Source organism: Patagioenas fasciata, chromosome 1 (genome assembly GCF_037038585.1).
Source record: "Patagioenas fasciata isolate bPatFas1 chromosome 1, bPatFas1.hap1, whole genome shotgun sequence".
NCBI classification, from domain to species: domain Eukaryota; kingdom Metazoa; phylum Chordata; class Aves; order Columbiformes; family Columbidae; genus Patagioenas; species Patagioenas fasciata.
This window is the reverse complement of record NC_092520.1, coordinates 172594937-172613379: the sequence shown is the minus strand read 5'-3', so window position 1 is coordinate 172613379 and position 18443 is coordinate 172594937. Positions and strand designations below refer to the sequence as shown.

Here is an 18443-nt window from a genome sequence, read left to right as displayed (position 1 = left end):
TGAGTAAAAATCTGACTGTTGACTTGTATTCCATTTTAATAGAGGCAAGCACTAGCTGTTTTACAGGAAAGACTTTGTTAGCAGGCAACTGGGCTATAGCCCAACAAGGGAATTGTTTAACTGCTATTAGTTAGTAGTTGGCTTATGAACTCAGCTATTTTTACTGAGTGTCAAATTTTAGGTAAAGAGAAGTGTCTGCTTTGCAGGATCTTTGTATATGTACTTAAACTTTGTTCAGTTTTATTTAAATCTGTAGGTCAGCATTTTCTTTAACTCTTCTGTATAGTTTTAATGTTTATGCTTCTCGCCAGTGATGATTTGGGGAAATCTTTTGGCTGACTGCATTATATTCTGAACTTGATAATTAGCTTTAGTAGTTCAGGTAGTTAATTATTTCATTTATGAACATTCAATTTGCCCATATATTAATTTTGTTAGTATACTAATTTGGCTAGTTTGTTCTGACCCTTTCCACAGTTATTTCCAGTGTTTAACTATTTTTTCTTGATGAGACACAATTATTTTGCTACTCATTCAATTTTGCAAAGTAAGATGTATTATAGACCATTAACTGGTCTCTGTTGACCATCACAGTGTTTTAATTTTTGTTTTTCCTGTTGTATTTATTGACATGTGGTAATGCTTTTAGTTGTGACAGACTGGGTCCAAAGTAATTACATCAATCCAAAACTTTGCAAAACATAAAGTAGCTGTAAGTAGAAGTAGCCTTTAAATGGCTAAGAAAGCTACAATCCACAGATCTATATACAGAAAACATTATTTTACAGTGTTTTATGTTTCTTTTCACTCTTTGTGGACAATGGTTTGACTTTCTTTGCTTGAAGCTAACCTGTTTAGGTTTCAAAGTAAAAAGAGGAAAAGAATCCACATTTTGGGGCCAAACCAGAGGATCTGGTGAAGTTGGTTGGGAGAGAACTCCCCATGGTATAAGTTCAGGGCTTTTACTACGAACTGAGGACATTGTCAGTAAGAAAATGACTGAATATGTCTTTGAATATAAGCTGTTGGGGGGAGGAGACTAAAAAATCAAATTAATATTCTTGTCATGTATGTGCAAGTTAATTTCCTTTGTTAGTTTTTAATAGGCTGTTTAGGCAACTCTGTTATTTTTGTTCTGTTCCATCTTAGATAAATGTAGACTAATATTTTTCTCCACTTTATAAATTGCATAGGTGAAACAGCTGAGAAACCGTGCTGATGAAGATGCTCGCATGATCCACATGAGTATTCAGATGGGTAATGATCCGCCTATTTCCCTTCGGAGAGATCTGGAGCATTTAATGCTTTTAGTAAGCCCTATTTTCTTTAAATTTGCCATGTCAGAAAGTGTGACTTTATTCTTCATCAGATAATCCGTATCTGAATGATAACATACAGTGCTGGATCTTTCCCTTTTTGAATTAGATTTTTTCTTAAATATAGACACTTTCTATAAATTTTCGTGAAAAGAAATAAATTTACTGCCTTGTCTTCTGATGTTAATGAAGTGTCATTTAATTCTTGTATAGTAAGTAAATACTGCATTGTTTCTTATATTTTGAAGAATTTTTGAGATGAAGCTATTTTACAAAGTATTTAAATACCTAAAATTTAAATTTATAATAAGACTATTTTAACATATCTATTATATTAAGCCATCTTGTTTTAACACAACTCAGAAACAGGAATTTTAAGACTTCAGGCTACCACTGCAATTGAGATCTGGATAAATGCATGGAGATTCTTTGGAATAGAACACCTTTGTATGTAGACCTTAAAGTTTGTGCAGTGTTTTATGTCTCTGTAAGCTTTCAAATTTCTCCTTCTTTACTGTGGGTAAACTATAATTAAATTTTAGGGGTTTGCCACCTCTATTGACAACTATTCTGATAAAGGATTGAAGTGTTTAAATAGTTTTCATGTGTTGACATGTTTGTAATGAGAATTTTGGAAGACTGTTTTGTATTTGCTGTAGAATAGGTTAGGCAAGGTGACTTCATTAAGGTTGCTGCAATTACAAATTCCCTAATTTCAGTAGAATTTTGACCACAGGCATACATTTAAAAGAAAGATCTTTCTGTCATCTTCTATAAAAGAAAGAAAAGGGAAAGAAAATAAAATGGAAAAAAAAAGTTTTTTTAAATATTACTTATTAAGGTTACCTAACTACACTTTCAAAATAACCTCACATCAGAAAAGAGATTTGCGTATTGAACTCGTGCATTTTGTATTTTCTGTTCAGGAATAAATTAAAAGCTTGGCTATTTCCCCTTATTTAGCATGAAAACGTTTGAGTGTGCAACTTTCAGTATAGCAGTTTGTGAGGCAGGGATTACTTGTGTTTTGCAAAGGTAGTCCTTTAGGTTGTAGAACGTAAACAGGAAAATTCATAGTGAAATGCTTTCTTAAGTAGCTCTGAGATATACAGTAAACTTAAATGAAGAACTAGAAATGAGAATTGAGAAACTTGTATTTTCAGATAATGGGTAAGATTTCTGATCCTGGTACTGGATAACTTGGTTTTGAGTTAACTATTTGCATACCTTGCTGTATTATTTAAGGAGAAATGAAACTGTGTTCTTAGCTGTGATTTAATCTATAATATTTAGATAGACGGTATTATTTGAAGTTATGAAAGATTCACTTATGTATGCATTTTGAATTTCTCTGGTTGTTCTTTGTTCCGATATTGTTATTTAGAAGCCATCATTTTCAGAGAGGTTTAGGGAATGGAGCACCAGCCATGGGATGCTTTGCCTCAGATGTGTTTAGCTTATCTAGAAGCTGTGCTTATTCTTGAAGTAATTGTCTTTTCTTTATATAGTTGATATTTTTCTAATACCTTCCTTTCTCTGATAGATTGCTGAATTGTATAGGAAAGACCCCTTTAATCTGGAACTTGCCCTTGAATACTGGTGTCCATCAGAGCCTTTGCAGACATCCACCATCATGGGGTCCTACCTTGGAGTAGCTCATCAGCGACCACCTCAGCGCCAGGTTATCTAGATTTTCTTGAGTAGTTACTAGTAACTTTTATATCAAGTAATAAAAAAAACAGGCAACAAAGTTTTTGATATCCTTATTATAGCTAGCCTCTAAGAAGACACTATCTTTTATCAGTGGCTTATCTGCCTGTGTCCTGCGCTGCAGGACGTAGTTGCCATTGCTTGCTCTAAAATGAGCTACTACCAGTCATTTATGGTCGTTGAAAAGAGAGTCCTAACAGACCTCTTTGAAAGTTTTGTTTAGGCCTGATTTTGTTGCAGTTGCTAAATGAATTCTGATAACAGTGTTTTCTGTCTGATGACCTCTACACACCTTTTTGGTGTAACTGAAAAGTTAAATTCCTTAATTATAAAGACTTTAGTAACTGTAGTTGATAGTGTTTTGGGGGGTAAAAATCCATAAGAGTGTTGTAATTATTTGAAGCCCAAAGGCTGTAGCCCATGAGAGACAGATCTTAAAATTAGAATGAAGCAGCAATCTAAACAGATGAAGCAGATGTTCTGAAACTCTTTGGATACCTGGAAGGCTGTCAGTGGTTCTTGAAAGACTGTGCAGTGTGAGACAAAACCCCATATGAGACATACCAGGCACAACCCAAGACCCACCCAGAATACAGGCAACCTAAGTGAGGTTGCAGTGGTGCAATCTGCAAACACCTGAATGTTACCCTGGGAGGAACCACTGTGTGTGTGATTACTGTGCAGGGATATAAAAATCATACTGAATTCTTTCCCAGTATCACTTGCACTGTGAGATGTGTTTATAATACTGCTGTGCAGCAGTTGTGAGCTGAAGTAAGTTTTATTACTAGAAATACAGAATTGGCAAATGAGGATACTTTGCAATGGCTTGAATTATTTTGTTTTGTTTATTTCCTCTTTATTTGCACCTGAATAAGCCAGTCTGTGAATTTTTTTTTTTTTTGTGATACTACCCTCCTGTGCCCCCCCTCCCTCAGACCTGATTACATTAGAGTCTATTTTCTGACTTTGTCTGCCTATTGTTTTCCTAAAATAATCGGATTTTTTTTTAAACACTGATCTTTATTTGTTCTAGGTGGTCTTGTCAAAGTTTGTTAGGCAAATGGGAGATCTACTTCCTTCCACAATTTACATTCCGTACTTGAAAATGCTGCGGGGACTGGCTAGTGGGCCTCAGTGTGCTCATTACTGCTTTAGTTTGCTAAAAGTCAATGGCAGTAGTCATGGTAAGAACAGAAACACTTCGGCTCTTTCTCAACTCTATTCTTTATAAAAGTACAAAGGCTCATTCAAGATGAATTGTGGCTTCATACTTTTAACATTTCAGTGTTAGCACAAAGATGAAATTGGAAGGCTTCACTTGGAAGTGTAATCCGGAAATGAAAGAGACTGATTAAGTAATTAAATGTCTGAGCACCCTAGCAAGTAAATCACATAATTAAGTAATGCATTTTTTTTACAAGCTGTGTCTTAACACCATAAGAGATGCAGAATATCAATACCACTTCTTGTAAAATCTAAAATGACTAATATCTTAAAGTTAAGTTCTATATTTTGCAAAAATAGTTATCTTTCCTGAGCTGACTTTTTTCACAAGCACTTTGTTCCATTAGATTTTTTTGATAGGCATTATATGACAGCACTTTCTCAAAGTAAAAGATCCTAGTCAGTCCTGTGTTTTGCATTAATTTTGCATGGATCAAATTGGAAAATAAAAACCAACCTACTTTGAAGTTATAATGCTGCAAACATTCTGATTCATAAAGTGAAAAGCTTATTCGTACTGGCTTTTCATATTAACACCTTTCTGTCTCTATTAAAAACCAAAACCAAACAACCTAACAACAAAAAACCCTGAACCAGAGCCACTAATTTCAGAAACATTGCTGTACTTTGAACTTTATTTTTTCCTCTAGATAAGAAAGTTTTCTCTTTAAATTTTACTACCCTGCTTGTCACCCTGTGAAAGAGTAGAAGGAAAATCTTGTCACCTGCTTGTCATTTTTCTAGCGGAAAACATCCAAGGAGCAGGTGGCAGCCCTGTCTCCTGGGAGCACTTCTTCCACTCTTTGATGCTTTATCATGAGCACTTAAGGAAGGACTTGCCAAGTGCTGACAGTGTCCAGTACCGTCATCTGCCTCTCCGAGGAATCACACAGAAAGAACAGGATGGATTAATTGCCTTTTTACAGCTGACCACTGTTATAGTAAATTGGGTAAGTAACCTTTTATTTGATTTTCTTTGTTCATACTTTTTTTATTCCTTGCAAAACATCATTGTTCAGCTGTGAATTTCACTTGACAGAAGTGGTATGTAGGGCAAATTTTCGTAGTAGTTGTCGTTTGATTAGTGAGCTTCAAAAGTATGGAAAGTGTCAGGAATAACTATCATCACTAAACACTCAGCCTGGGTGAAGCAGGAGGAGATGACACTTTGTCCTGTGTTACTGGTGTTACTGATTTTCTTGCTTGCTTGACACTTCGGTGTCATGGAGATGTTTTTCAGAAAAAAGGACTACAGAGTAGGAAAGTTCTTTGTATTTAATTATGAGTTAGTTTGAAAAGGCAAAAATAATAGATGAATTTAAAAGGAACTATAGAAATTTGGCAAGTAAACCGATCAGCTATGAAACTTGCCTCTAGAGTTATATTTAAAATGCCTGCAAACCAAGAGTGTCAAATGTACCATGGATTCACTGGAATAGGATTCCAAGAGAACAGAACTGTAGTGCACATTTTGTATTGTGGATTGCCTGGGTAATTCTGGATAGAATAGAATTTAGTTCTTCAGTGCCCACCAGACTCTGCAGCCTAAAAATTCTGTGTTGTTGTGAGATACCCTTGGTTTTGCTGACACAAACACAAGACAGATCAGTGAAACTAGTTAGGCTTTTTAAAAATCATCTTTGGTGGTGATAATGGGACATTCCTATGTGAACTGTCATGTCAACAATGCGTAAGCATGGGGAAAAAGGAACCCTTAAAACCAGTATTTCTTGACATTATTAAACCGTAACCTTTGGAGAAGTAAATTTGTTCTGAGGATGCAGGGAACTATCACTTGATGAGGCTGGAGGTTTGTTCTTGTCCAGCGGTTCATCGGAGAGTCTCAAGTGAGTTTGCCCTGGTGATGACCCTGCTCTTAGGCTTAAATTCACGTAAGTTCCTAACAAATGTCCAAATGCAATTTAATTTCATAATAGAAATATTGGTAAAGTCCCTCTACCAGTGCTTGGAGAAGCTGTCTAGAGTGTGAATACTTAAAACTTATTTAAGACTAATTCCATGAATAAGTGTCTACTAAAAAAAGAAAACAGGTAAAAAAATTGCATTGTTGTCAGAAGCTTAAATTATGCACTGAATTTTTCTGTATGGATAGGCACAATTTTAGTACTCATAAGGCGTTAAATTGGGCTTTTTAAATTAAAGTTGTTTGTTTTGGAATGGTCTGCTGTTCTTCTGATCTTTTGTTTACCTTCAAGTACAAAGCAGTCATTGATACTGAACTGTGAATTAGGGATTGTAAAACATGAAAAATCTGGAAAGTTAAAATCTGCGGTTTTGTTTTCTGTTGAACTCCGTAGAGTGAGAATGCTCGCTTGGCTCTTTGTGAGCATCCTCAGTGGACACCGGTAGTGGTCATTCTGGGACTCCTGCAGTGCAGCATTCCTCCTATTTTGAAAGCGGAGCTATTAGAAACCCTTACTGCTTTTGGAAAATCTCCTGAAATCGCAGCTTCTCTCTGGCAGTCCCTGGAATATACGCAGGTATTTTAGGATTTTCAGTGCTTAGAAATAGAGCATCCCAATCTGTTGAAATTCTCAATGTATTTGAAATAGTAGTGCATTTCCTCCTAAATTTTCTTGTTGCCATGTTGATTTTTTTTTGTTTTTTGTTTTTTTTTTTTTTTTGGCTTAGTTAACACAGTTAATACTTTAAAATTATTTTGAAAACATCAGTATGGCTTTATGCCTCAGAGATCTCATTGGCTGCACTTATTTTTCATAAATACAGGTTTCCTAACAGACAGTCCTGTGTGTTCAATATGTTTTTTTCTCAGTGTATGTCGTCAGTAGTTCTACAGGTCACATTTTTTGTTGTTGTGTTGTTTTTTTTTTTTTTTTTTGGTGGTGGTTTTCATGTGTGTTTGTAATATTTGTCCAGTGTGAGTGGTGCCCACAGAAAGAAGGGACTGACTACAAAGCTCCACTTCAGGCATTTAACATTCAGAGGAAGTTAATTGTAATTCACAGGATATCATTACCAACTTCCACATTTAGATGGCAAACGCCAGATACATATTAAAAGCCCAACCTTTTAAAAAAGTGTTTTTTCCCTTCTGTCTTGATTTCAGAGGAGAATTTTAAATATGAATACTAAGGAAGATTAATATCAAATGAAAATGCTCTCTGTATTGCAATTCAAATAATAATGGGATGGGCTTATTCTATAGTGTATGTGTTATGGTTCAGACTGATTGCTGTTTTATTTGGAAGAACTTAAGGCATTTGAACTGCAACTGCTGATTTATTGTTAATTACTAATAAAAAGACTCTGACGGTAGTGACATTAAATGCTCACAACCATTGCTTTCTAATTTATGATGTTCCTTAAAATATACTGTTGTAAGAGGTAACAAGGGAAACATCTTTCTACTAGCCAATATAAACCAAAAATCATTAATGTGAAAGTATTTCTGTTCTTTGTTTTGGTTAACAATAAAGATGATGCAGATCTCTGAGGATGTGAAGCTAGAAGCATACAAGCATACAACATATAATCCAGCCTTTCAGACAGAAAAATCTTATTTTTTTACTTTTTAAGAGGATTTAGGAAAAGTGACAAGCACGTTTTAGTCCCGATAGAACTTGTGTAGATGCACTTTGATTATGTGAAATGTAATGTTTACATGTTTTATTTCTCTTTCTGTTTTGAAGATATTACAAACTGTGAGAGGTCCAGGCCAGAGACAAGCAATTGGCATTGAGGTGAGGGTTTCTTTGTACCTGGGGCAACCTCTCTGACCATCTGCATATGAGTTGGGGAACACTTGCAGAGGCTGCATCTGCTGCTGAGTCCATGAGATAGGTGCTGTCATTTCACTGCTGCTTAATTTACTCGCAGGCCTGCTTTTAATTTCTGGCAATTTCATCCATTTATGAATCCAGTCCAGCTTCATACTTAGTAACAGAGCAGCATCTAAACCTTCAAATTCCTTGTGAGCACTTCTTATGAGAACTTTCCAGTTTTTCTGAATTGGCCTCACTGTTGTACATTTTACTACAGCTCACTTCACCTCTACTGAAAGTTGTAAAGAAAAGCAAAGTATGTAAATGTTGAGGCGTATCTTCTAGTTGCTCAGAAATGCATGAAGGTGTATTGCTGAACTGAGACAGTGCTGTTGCTTCACTGCTTTTGCTTTGTGTGTGGTGTACTATAGACAAAAATGCAGCAAAGTCAATTCACTGTAAAGTAATTCACAGATGATGCCCTTATGTTGTTTGTTCTCACATGTTTCTTCCTCCCTGAAAATCTGTGATTTTTTTTTCTGTTTCTGCTGTCCTCTTGGGAAGGTTGAACTGAATGAGATCGAGTCCCGATGTGAGGAATATCCTTTAACCCGGGCCTTCTGTCGACTCATCAGCGCGCTGGCGGAGAGTTCATTCCCCTCTAACTTGGGAGCAGGTCTCCGCCCACCAGGCTTTGATCCCTATCTCCAGTTCCTCAGGGATGCCGTGTTTCTCCGATTCCGCACCAGAGCTTACCGGAGAGCTGCTGAAAAAGTAATTTTTATTAGAAAATATATTTTTTTACTTACGATGTAGTTAAAATGATTTAGTACTGCTGATGTGGTTTAGATCTGTTTGAAAAGCTGTGCAAGTTCACAGTGTTTTGATTCTGTGAACAGAATTTTCAATCAACAACAACCACCAAACAAAAAAGCCACAAACAAACAATCCGAAACAAACAACAACAACCCAAAATAAGTTTATATTACTGCTAAATTTCAATTTACTATACAGGATTCTGCACCTCTACTACTTGGCTAATGTCTTCTGAACATCACATGCCCAAATCTACAAGTCAGATTTGTTATTTCCTCACTGTTGCTTCAGAGAGTATGTCTGACTTGCTGAACCAAGGAATCTGAGTTTCCTTGGTTATCCTTCTGGATGAGAGTGCATGCTAAACTGTATCCTGGAGGCTATTAATGATCTGTTCCTCACTGTATAACTATTAAAGACTCTTTATTGCTTGTAGTTTCAAAATGCTTACATGTATAATAGAGCCTATAAGAGTCAATAAATCTGTTTTAGTGTTCTGTTTTACTTCAGAAAGAAAGCTTGACCTTTCAAATTATTTGATGTGTAAAATTATAAGTGTTGTTGGATAGTATTTCAGAATTAGATAGTCATGCCATAGTTCTCATCCATCACTGCACTGCCTGTTGTATTCTTTGTCATCCTGGTCTTGTTGCTGCAGTATTGGTCTTATTCTGTATATGACTTTTCCTTCCTTTTGTGATTATGTATAGTGGGAAGTAGCTGAGGTAGTTCTGGAAGTGTTCTACAAATTGCTGCGGGACTATGAACCTCAACTTGAAGACTTTGTGGACCAATATGTGGATTTACAAGGTTAACTTGTTCATTTTTTCACTGACAAACAGAATTGTAACTTACTTTGATCTCTTGTTTCTATCTTGTGATCTTGTTTAATATTCCTAGTAAGTTGACAGAAAGCTAGAGCAAGGCTTAAAGATAGGAAGACGTTAAAAAAATGTCCACATACAATCAGGAGCTATGTTGCTGATTTAGTAGGGCTTCATGTACACGGTTTCCTACTTCCCTAGCTCTACTAGGAAGGTGACTTCTGTCTCTCTTGTGTTGCTGATTCAATTAAAGAGCACCATTTGACACTTAAAACCCACCTTCATTTGGGGCTTCTTCCTCTGACTTTCTTTGGTCTGTATCTAAATCACCACTATTCACAGGGTTAATTTAAAAGTGTCAGTGTATTTGATATATTGTCTAATATTAACATATTAATTATTCAGAGCAGACAGTAGCAGTGGAATTATAATCTGAAGTAATTTGATTTTGGACAACTATTCTTTGAAAGGCCAAAGTAGATGGCAGTTGCCTCATAAGAAATTTAAGGCTTATTTGGGCTGCAGGATTTTAATATGCAGTTTCTTCTTAACGTTGAATGCCAGCCTGATGCCTATGGATTTACTATAAGAACCGCTTCCTAAGTGAACAACAACTTTAAGACATACCTCTCCAGTGACCTTGCCTCAGTCTGGGAGGCCTCTGTGCACTGTACTTTCACAAACTGTTCTTGGCAGCTTAACTGGATTGAGGAATTTCTGCAAGCTCCTTCCAACTCTCAAGTAGTCCTTCAGCTTGTGTGATTGTTTGCAGGTTACAGGGTATATTGGAGAAATGATTTAAACCCCATCTTTTTGACTAGATCAATTTCTTGAGCTGATGCCATGTGTGGCTCTGCAGCCGTATGGATTGTCTGGCGTGTTAGGGGCTGCACAGACACAAAACAAATGGATGGAGAACTGGGATTGTTTAAGCTGATGCCGAAAGAAACTGCACTCTCATTCTCACTTGCATATTAAAAAAGATTCTTACTGCTCTCCTGCTTTTATTCACCATAGTTTACTAGGAGACTAGGTAAACCAGAAACATTAGTCTTGACTTTTATTTTATAAGAGTCTTTGAGTTTTAGGTTAGTAGTTTCATTTTTGCATACATGGTTGCAATAGACATGCAAGTATCTGTACCTTATGAGCATCAGGGGTTCAGTGAGCCTTCTCAGCTTTCATTTCTGGAAGTGCTTTTTCCTTCATCCAAGGTCTTCATGCAGGTTTGGGGGGTATATAAACTTTTTCCAGTTACTTCTCAGTCTTGCAAAAACTATGAAATGTATCTCCAATGGATTATAAAGTCCTTGTATTGATTTGAATCCAAGGTCAGATCCACTTAGGGAAAATCTAACTGGTTGAAGTTGAAATTGTGTTCTTAGATATTGAAAAGTAATGGTAACTGCCATTACTACTCTTCCCAAACTTCTAAAATTGCCGAAATGGCTTATGTATAAAGGAAACCTCTGAAGACTTTGTATGCTGTATGTTTCATCTATTTAGATGTTGCTTACAACAAGGACTTATGTTTTGTAGCTCAGGCAAGCTTGAGTAATGGAAGTCTTTTCTATTAGATGTTTATTTTTTCACCTCCTCTCTTTAGGAGAAGAAATAATAGCATATAAACCACCTGGATTTAATTTGATGTATCATCTACTGAATGAGTCCCCAATGCTGGAACTATCCCTTAGTTTGCTAGAAGAAGGGGTTAAGCAGCTTGATACTTATGCTCCATTTCCAGGTATGTGCCTAGAATTAAATTTTTCATAGGAAGTTAAAATGCATGCTAAGAATAAAAAGCTGATATTGCAGATGTTCAACGTGGTCTTGTTTCTCTTGCATATTAAAATTGTGTTTTGGGAGAATTTTCCTGGTAGCAAACAGCTGACAAGCTCTTTCTTGGTGCAGGGCTTGATGAATGAAGTTTGCAAATGTAGTCTGTTTAACTGCTCCTTTGTTTTTCTTATGATTCTTCGTTGTTTGTGCACTGCAGGGAAGAAGCATTTAGAGAAAGCTGTACAGTATTGCCTTGCACTTCTAAACTTAACCCTACAGAAAGAGAATCTTTTTATGGATCTGTTGCGAGAGAGCCACCTTTCCCTTATTGTCACCCCACTGGAACAGCTGCTTCAAGGAATCAATCCTCGCACTAAAAAGGCAGATCATGTGGTGAATATCGCCAGGTATGTGCGAGGTACAGAGAAAGGAGGAGTTTTGGAGGCACAAAAGTATTTGGATCCTGGTCCTTTGATAAGTTTTACTAGTCAACATTTCTCTTTGCACACAGCATCTCTGAAATTTTTTCTTGGTGGGGGAAAGTGTCTTCACAGGTGGTATGATCTGTGTGTTGTCTAGTCCAAGACTGGGATCTGTGTTAATAATTTTTCTTTCTGAATTCTTTTTCCCTCATGATTTCTTCCTGGTTGCCTTACGTGCAGTGATTCCTTTGCATGTGATTTTCAGTTTGCCCCAGACGTTGGTTTTCATAGAGTGGGAGAGTTTACTTGCTATTGGACAAAAAAATGTTTTACAGTATTGTCCATTAGTTACTATATATAAAGTATCAGGCTAGTAATCTGAACCTCCATTTCAAATGTGAAACTTTAGAATTTCCATATCCCACTGACACCTTCTGTTACTGTTTGGTTTTTTATAATAACTTTACAGGTGAACCAACATTGAATGGTAGAATTGAGTGCATAAAAAAAGCAGTGATATTCTGACATGGAATGTAACAAAAAATGAAACTATTTCTATGTACCTATTTTTGTATTTCGTTCATGTTACTTTTTCATCTAACAATAGTTGACAAATAGTTTTTAAAAAACATGCTTTTTAAGATGCTCTTACATTTTTTTTTAATCTCTCCTATTTTGGGTACATGCAGTAGTTGATGATTGGCTAGTTTTGATCTTCAGTGACACTCATTTCTGCATGATCTGAAGGTATTTTCTCCATGTTTCTTGTGTGAGCCTGTGACCAGTTGTTTCAGCTTAATCCTGCAGTGGTTTAGGTAGATTTTGGATAAAAAGAATGGTAAAAATTGCAGGAGAGATTGTTATCCCTGCTCAGCCAACTACTCTCCTTTCGATTTAGGAGTGTTAAGTACTTTATGTAGAGTGAAATTGTTTGTAGCTTCAACGTTTTATTTACTTTGATTTGTAAGTCTTTTAGTTCTAAATGTTTAATTTCTCATCTGTGTATTACCATCTTGAGATAGTAGAGTTCTCAACAATTGCCTTACGATGATCTTGTATTTTTGAAGGTATCTTTATCACGGAAACAGCAATCCTGAACTGGCTTTTGAAAGTGCCAAGATTTTGTGCTGTATTTCTTATAATTCCAACATCCAGATGAAGCTAGTTGGTGATTTCACACATGATCAGGTAAGTGCCAGTTTCTTTGGAACTGGAAAGAGAAACTGGTAGAGAAATACTGGTGCTCCATAATGTTACTTTAACGGATAGTTGTAATGTACTTGGATCTAGAAACCTATATTTTGTCTTACATCTACCTACCTCTAAAAAAGTCTTTTACTGTGGCATTGTGAAAAGCAACTACTTGATGAATTGAAGAAAAAAAAAGTTATTTAGTATTTGCAAGAAGGAGAAGGACAATATTTTCTGAGATACTTGGACTTCTTCTTGCCTTTATATTCTTCAACCTGTGAGGATAATTTAGTATAGATAACAGCAATAGTTTTTTTTTTTTTTTTCCTGTTCAGTGGCTAATTACTAACCTATGCTTGGAACAGCTACAACTCTTATCTCTTGCCTATTAACTGGGTTATATAATTTTTGTCTAGAACTTCTGTCAACTTATATGGACGGAATTATGAAATATATTGGTTTTAATACTCTCAAAATCCTCTTTATTTCCATTCTTCCATTGTTGAATATAGAGTATTAGCCAAAAGCTGATGGCTGGATTTGTGGAATGTTTGGACAATGAAGATGCAGAAGAATTAATTAATCCAGATGAGGGTATGTAAAAGGCTTCTTAAAAATGGCCTGCACTGTTGTCTTTTGCATAGAATGGAAATAATCAAAGATGTGAAGAAAGTACTTTTAAGTTAGAAAACCCTTTTCTTTGTAGTATTCTGTAGGACTGGACATTTAACAGAATGGAAAGCACCAGGTTAGGATATGTCCAGGGTATGATGACCTAACTACAAACAGTCTCTCTTTTCAGAATACAAGTATTTGACATTACTCTGGATGTGTTTTTTAGAGCTGTATTAATAATAATTTAAAATTTTGGTCTTGTATCCCTCTGTACTAATAGAAGTTGATGCCTTAGCTTTCTTGTATTCAACTTGAAGGTTCTGAGGATTATTTCATTGAATGGATTTCTTCATTATTTACCCTTTTTTTTTTTTTTTTTTTCCTGTCAAGAGCTGGAGCCTGAAAAGAAGCGGGCACGAATCCATCATGAAACAAGGATCCATATTCTGAATCTCCTTATCACCTCTCTCGAGTGTAGCCCTCCCAGCCTTGCTCTCTATCTCTTGGGTTATGAACTAAAGAAACCCGTCAGCACCACAAATCTACAAGATCCAGGTACGAAGAGGAAAAGTGGATCTGGCATCTGATCTGTTCTGTTACCAACACTGAGAATACTTATTGGAAAATTCACGGGGAGAAGCAGTTCCTTTTAATGTTAAGAATAAGACAGCAGGCCTTGTTCTAATCCTTAAAAGTTAAATTTAAAGATGTGTTGATACCAAAGTGCTACACTTAAACAGCTTCAGGATTTGCTCCTTTGTTTATGTTGAGTTTTGGAAGAGACTTAAAATTAGAGTTGGGGGGGAAAATTATAATTTAGAAGTGAAACATTAATTTATTCAGTATTTTATACAGCGTGGTTGTGTCCACAGTACAAAGAAATTGATTTGATCAACCAAGAAGTACCTACACATGACAACATGGGGATCGACAAAGTAGACTGTCTCTTTGAACTAGTTATACTACTTGACTGCTACCCTGTCCCCCCTGAAGATCCTGTTTGAAATTAATTATAGGAAAGAAAACGCATATTTGTATGAACATATTTGAAAAAGACTTGATTTTAGTTATTTAGAAAATTTCTCTATCTTTACGTTTTTATTGGATACTGTATCCCAGCAGTTTTTAGTCTTTTGTAGTTCTAAATTAAAGGTAGACAGAGCTTGAATTTTATTTGGGGAAAAAATAAAAAAAGGAATCTAAAAGTTATTTGATATATCAGAAAGATTTAAAAAAAAAAAAAGGTGCCAACCTGTTTTTTTCATCTGCAAAGTAGCTTACAATTGCAGACCATGTTTTGGGTATTTTGAAATTCCACAGTTATAGAATATAGGTGACTGAACTGCACCCTCACAATTTTACAGGTTACCATGCATTAGGTCAGCAATAGGAGACTTTGTCTGAAAGCCATGAGAGAGCCTTGCACACTTCTGAATCATCTCATTAATAATGTGAAGAGATAATGACCGTCAGCCATTTGCCAAGAGATAATAATTTCCTACTAAAGTATCAGTTATACATATCTGAGCACATAAGATTATTTCCCCTGTAAGAACTGCAGTTATCGATGCCTTTACTGTTTCAGAACATGTTTCTGGGTTGTTTAAAGAATTAATTGGCTAAAGGAAGAATGCAAAAAGACAGGATTTTAACTTCAATATTAAAATATCTTCCCCTTTCACCTTGGTTTCAGGGTCTGGTGCCTTTAGGAGCATTAGTCATAAAATGGCTGTAATTGTAAAATAAAGACAAGAATTTAAAGCTCTTCTTTGAAATTGTCTAATGAGTATTCAGTTAAAGTTTAAGAGCAAGAATTCAGATTTTCATTTGTTTCATGCAGAATACTAAAGAATCAGTTGATTTTTTTTTTTTTATAAAGCTGATGAATAAGGTCTTAAATAAGTTTTGATTGCATAATTTATCCTATTTCACCAGCACCTAAAAAGCCTACAGGCTAATTATGAATGTTTCATTAGATTTTTGCTGAAACACAGTTCCGTCTCTTATTATAATTAACAGAGAAAACTTTGCCAGGTATTTTTGCTGCAGCTATGTGGAGCAGTATAATCCAGCACAAGGTGTCTCAGCAATTTAGTTTCTGTAATTCTGTGTGCTAACCTATACTTGATATGGAGGCAAGTAAGATCAAGAATATTAAGAAACTATTTTTGTATTTTAAGGTGTCTTGGGTTGCCCACGGACTTGCCTTCATGCTATTTTGAACATACTGGAGAAGGGTACCGAAACAAGGAGTGGGCCTACAGCAGTTCAGGAATCTCCTCATCTTGCAGAACTCTGTTACCAGGTATTCAGTGTATTTTCTGTTGGCATATACTGAAACTAGGCTCTAAATAAAATTATCTGCTTCTTGGTTGGTTAATATAGATGGTTGATGATTTTGTTTAAAACGCAACTGGCAACTGTCAGGTTTTTGTATGCATTGAACTCTTTCTAGTCTACCTTTTTCTGTATGAAAAAGTGTTATCTTGTAGCAACAAACGAAAGAATCTGCACTCATGTCAGAATTTGGAATTGGGATAAACTTTAAAACTGATGCGCTGAGTATTTGTGGTGAGCTTTTGAGTCTGTTGTGACTATATGACTTTTTTCTTTTTTTTTTAAATTTTGGAACTGCAGTTTGCCAGCAAGTAAAATAACATAATCCCAAATAAGCCAGCAAAATTATCTACTTTCTTCTGTAGCAGTACCAGAATATGTATGTCTGAGGGAGTGAGATGGGGAAGACAGCTCAATTAGGTGTATGTGCAAGGTAACTGATATTTGGCCTTAAAACATATAATCATCTGATTATACAGCTGTATCATGTTGAAAATCTGTGAAGTCTAGAAAGGATTTTTAAAATCATTGGAAGTGAAAGAGGCCATACTGTAGAAGGAGGAGAAAAAGATTACTTTTCCTGTCTTGGTCAACCTGGATGCTGAAAAAGATGCTCCTTTTAAGGCAGGCTGAACAAACAGAAAGGCTTATGTAGTGTCATGTTGTGGACAAACAGCCATTGGAATCATCCACATGGTGGTAGTTGGTAGTCCTTCAATGCTGTATGTCTGTAATAATGAATATGTTCAGCTTTGGAGTAAGCTGATGGAAAACTTAATGTAAATACAGATAATATTGTTTGAACAGTAAAACATTGTTAGACATCTTTCGATTTGGTGGTTGGTTTGTTTTTAAAATAACTTCCATAAATGCGTCTCTACTGTTTTTGATTGTCAGGTGATCTATCAGTTGTGTGCCTGCTCTGAAACGTCAGGTCCAACTATGAGGTATCTGAGGACCAGTCAAGATTTCTTATTCACTCAGCTGCAGTACTTGCCATTTTCTATCAAAGGTAATTTTTATGCTAGGATAAGTTTGTGCATGCTTGAAGTTCAATGCATCTTTTGACTCCCTAGGAATCATAGAAGAAACAGAGGTAGCATTATTAAACTGAATTAATTACTGCCTCTTCTAACCTTTTAGTTCTGCAAAGATGGAACTCTGCCTGTTTAGGAAGTTCAGATTATTAGAGCTGCACTTTGTAAAAGAATGTTAGTTTTGGAATGCATCAAGTCTCCAGAAGCAAATCCTAATCTATATTTTAATTATCATGGTAGTTTTGTTAAATTATGTTACAGAAAAAGTTATATTTTTGAAAATTAAGAATGTTATGAGAAACTGACGGAATAGAAGGCTGGTGGTTGTAACCACCTGTATCTTCTCTTCCTTTGAATACAGAATTTTTATTTGGTGATGGCAGTAATTTTTAAGTTAATGGATGTGTTTTTAATGTTTCAGGCCAATATTTCTCAGGTGTCTTAAACTGAATAAATGTACTTACTGACTTTATTAGATGTTTGACCGCTAGTCCTTTCTTAAATTATAATGAACGTAGCAATCAAATACATGTATCCAGCATGGGGTAAAGCACTTTAGATGATTCTTATTTAACTTAAGAATCTAAATTAGATGAGTATAGAATATGAAGATTCTTAGAGACCCACATTCAAGCCTTATCAACTTTGATTAAAATTTTCATTCATTTTGGGTAAGTGATTATTTTCACTGAAATTATAACTGACCCTATTTGCTCATGAAGCACTGCATTCTCCACGATGACTGTTAGTACAGATTATATCCAAATTTTTTTTATATACTCTTAATGGGATATATATCTATGGCTTGTTTTCACAATAACCACATGTTCATTTAATGGCTTTTGTCAGATCTCTCAGTCCTGTTGTCTCGTAAACAAATGGTGAACAGATAATAAGTAATGACATCCTCTAAAAGCTTTCCCAAATGAAAAATGCTTTCCTTGGAGTAAGTAATTTTATTTATATTGAATTTTATAGTTGTTTCCTTATCCCCACCTAGAACATGAGATTTCAACACTGAACCAAATGTCTTGGCTGATGAAAACTGCAGCTATAGAAATGCGAGTGACATCGCTGAACCGCCAGCGCTCCCACACACAGAGGCTGCTTCATCTGCTGCTTGATGACATGCCTGTGAAACCATACTTGGGTAAGAGGAATTTGTTGTGAGGGTAAATAAGCTTGAATAATATGAGAGACTTGATTTGAATTCTTTTCTCTCTGAGCTTGTGACAGTTCAATTTGTGATTGCCACTGGAGATTTGGGAAGAAAGTTGATGGTGGTTGTAGACCCCAAAGTGAAAGAAATCAGGGCATTTTTTGTTCATTGCTGCTTTGTCTGTGTTATGTTTTTGAAACATCCCAGTGTATACACTGATATAAAAAATAAACAGTTTGTGGAATAGGAGAGGGGAATATAATAATT

The 18443-nt window shown here is 35.6% G+C and overlaps 1 protein-coding gene across 1 annotated transcript in view; it reads left to right on the top strand.

The window, feature by feature from the left end:
* NUP205 (nucleoporin 205) overlaps nucleotides 1–18443 on the top strand; it is a 50093-nt gene that overhangs the window by 13175 nt on the left and 18475 nt on the right. Inside the window, exons 9-24 of the mRNA XM_065836567.2 lie at nucleotides 1194–1310; nucleotides 2860–2997; nucleotides 4063–4213; nucleotides 4998–5203; nucleotides 6572–6754; nucleotides 7925–7975; nucleotides 8561–8770; nucleotides 9523–9622; nucleotides 11243–11380; nucleotides 11633–11822; nucleotides 12905–13025; nucleotides 13541–13622; nucleotides 14034–14198; nucleotides 15824–15948; nucleotides 16878–16992; nucleotides 18018–18167. Of these exons, the coding sequence (XP_065692639.1) occupies nucleotides 1194–1310; nucleotides 2860–2997; nucleotides 4063–4213; nucleotides 4998–5203; nucleotides 6572–6754; nucleotides 7925–7975; nucleotides 8561–8770; nucleotides 9523–9622; nucleotides 11243–11380; nucleotides 11633–11822; nucleotides 12905–13025; nucleotides 13541–13622; nucleotides 14034–14198; nucleotides 15824–15948; nucleotides 16878–16992; nucleotides 18018–18167 (2242 nt within the window). The remainder of the gene's footprint in view (nucleotides 1–1193; nucleotides 1311–2859; nucleotides 2998–4062; nucleotides 4214–4997; nucleotides 5204–6571; nucleotides 6755–7924; nucleotides 7976–8560; nucleotides 8771–9522; nucleotides 9623–11242; nucleotides 11381–11632; nucleotides 11823–12904; nucleotides 13026–13540; nucleotides 13623–14033; nucleotides 14199–15823; nucleotides 15949–16877; nucleotides 16993–18017; nucleotides 18168–18443) is intronic.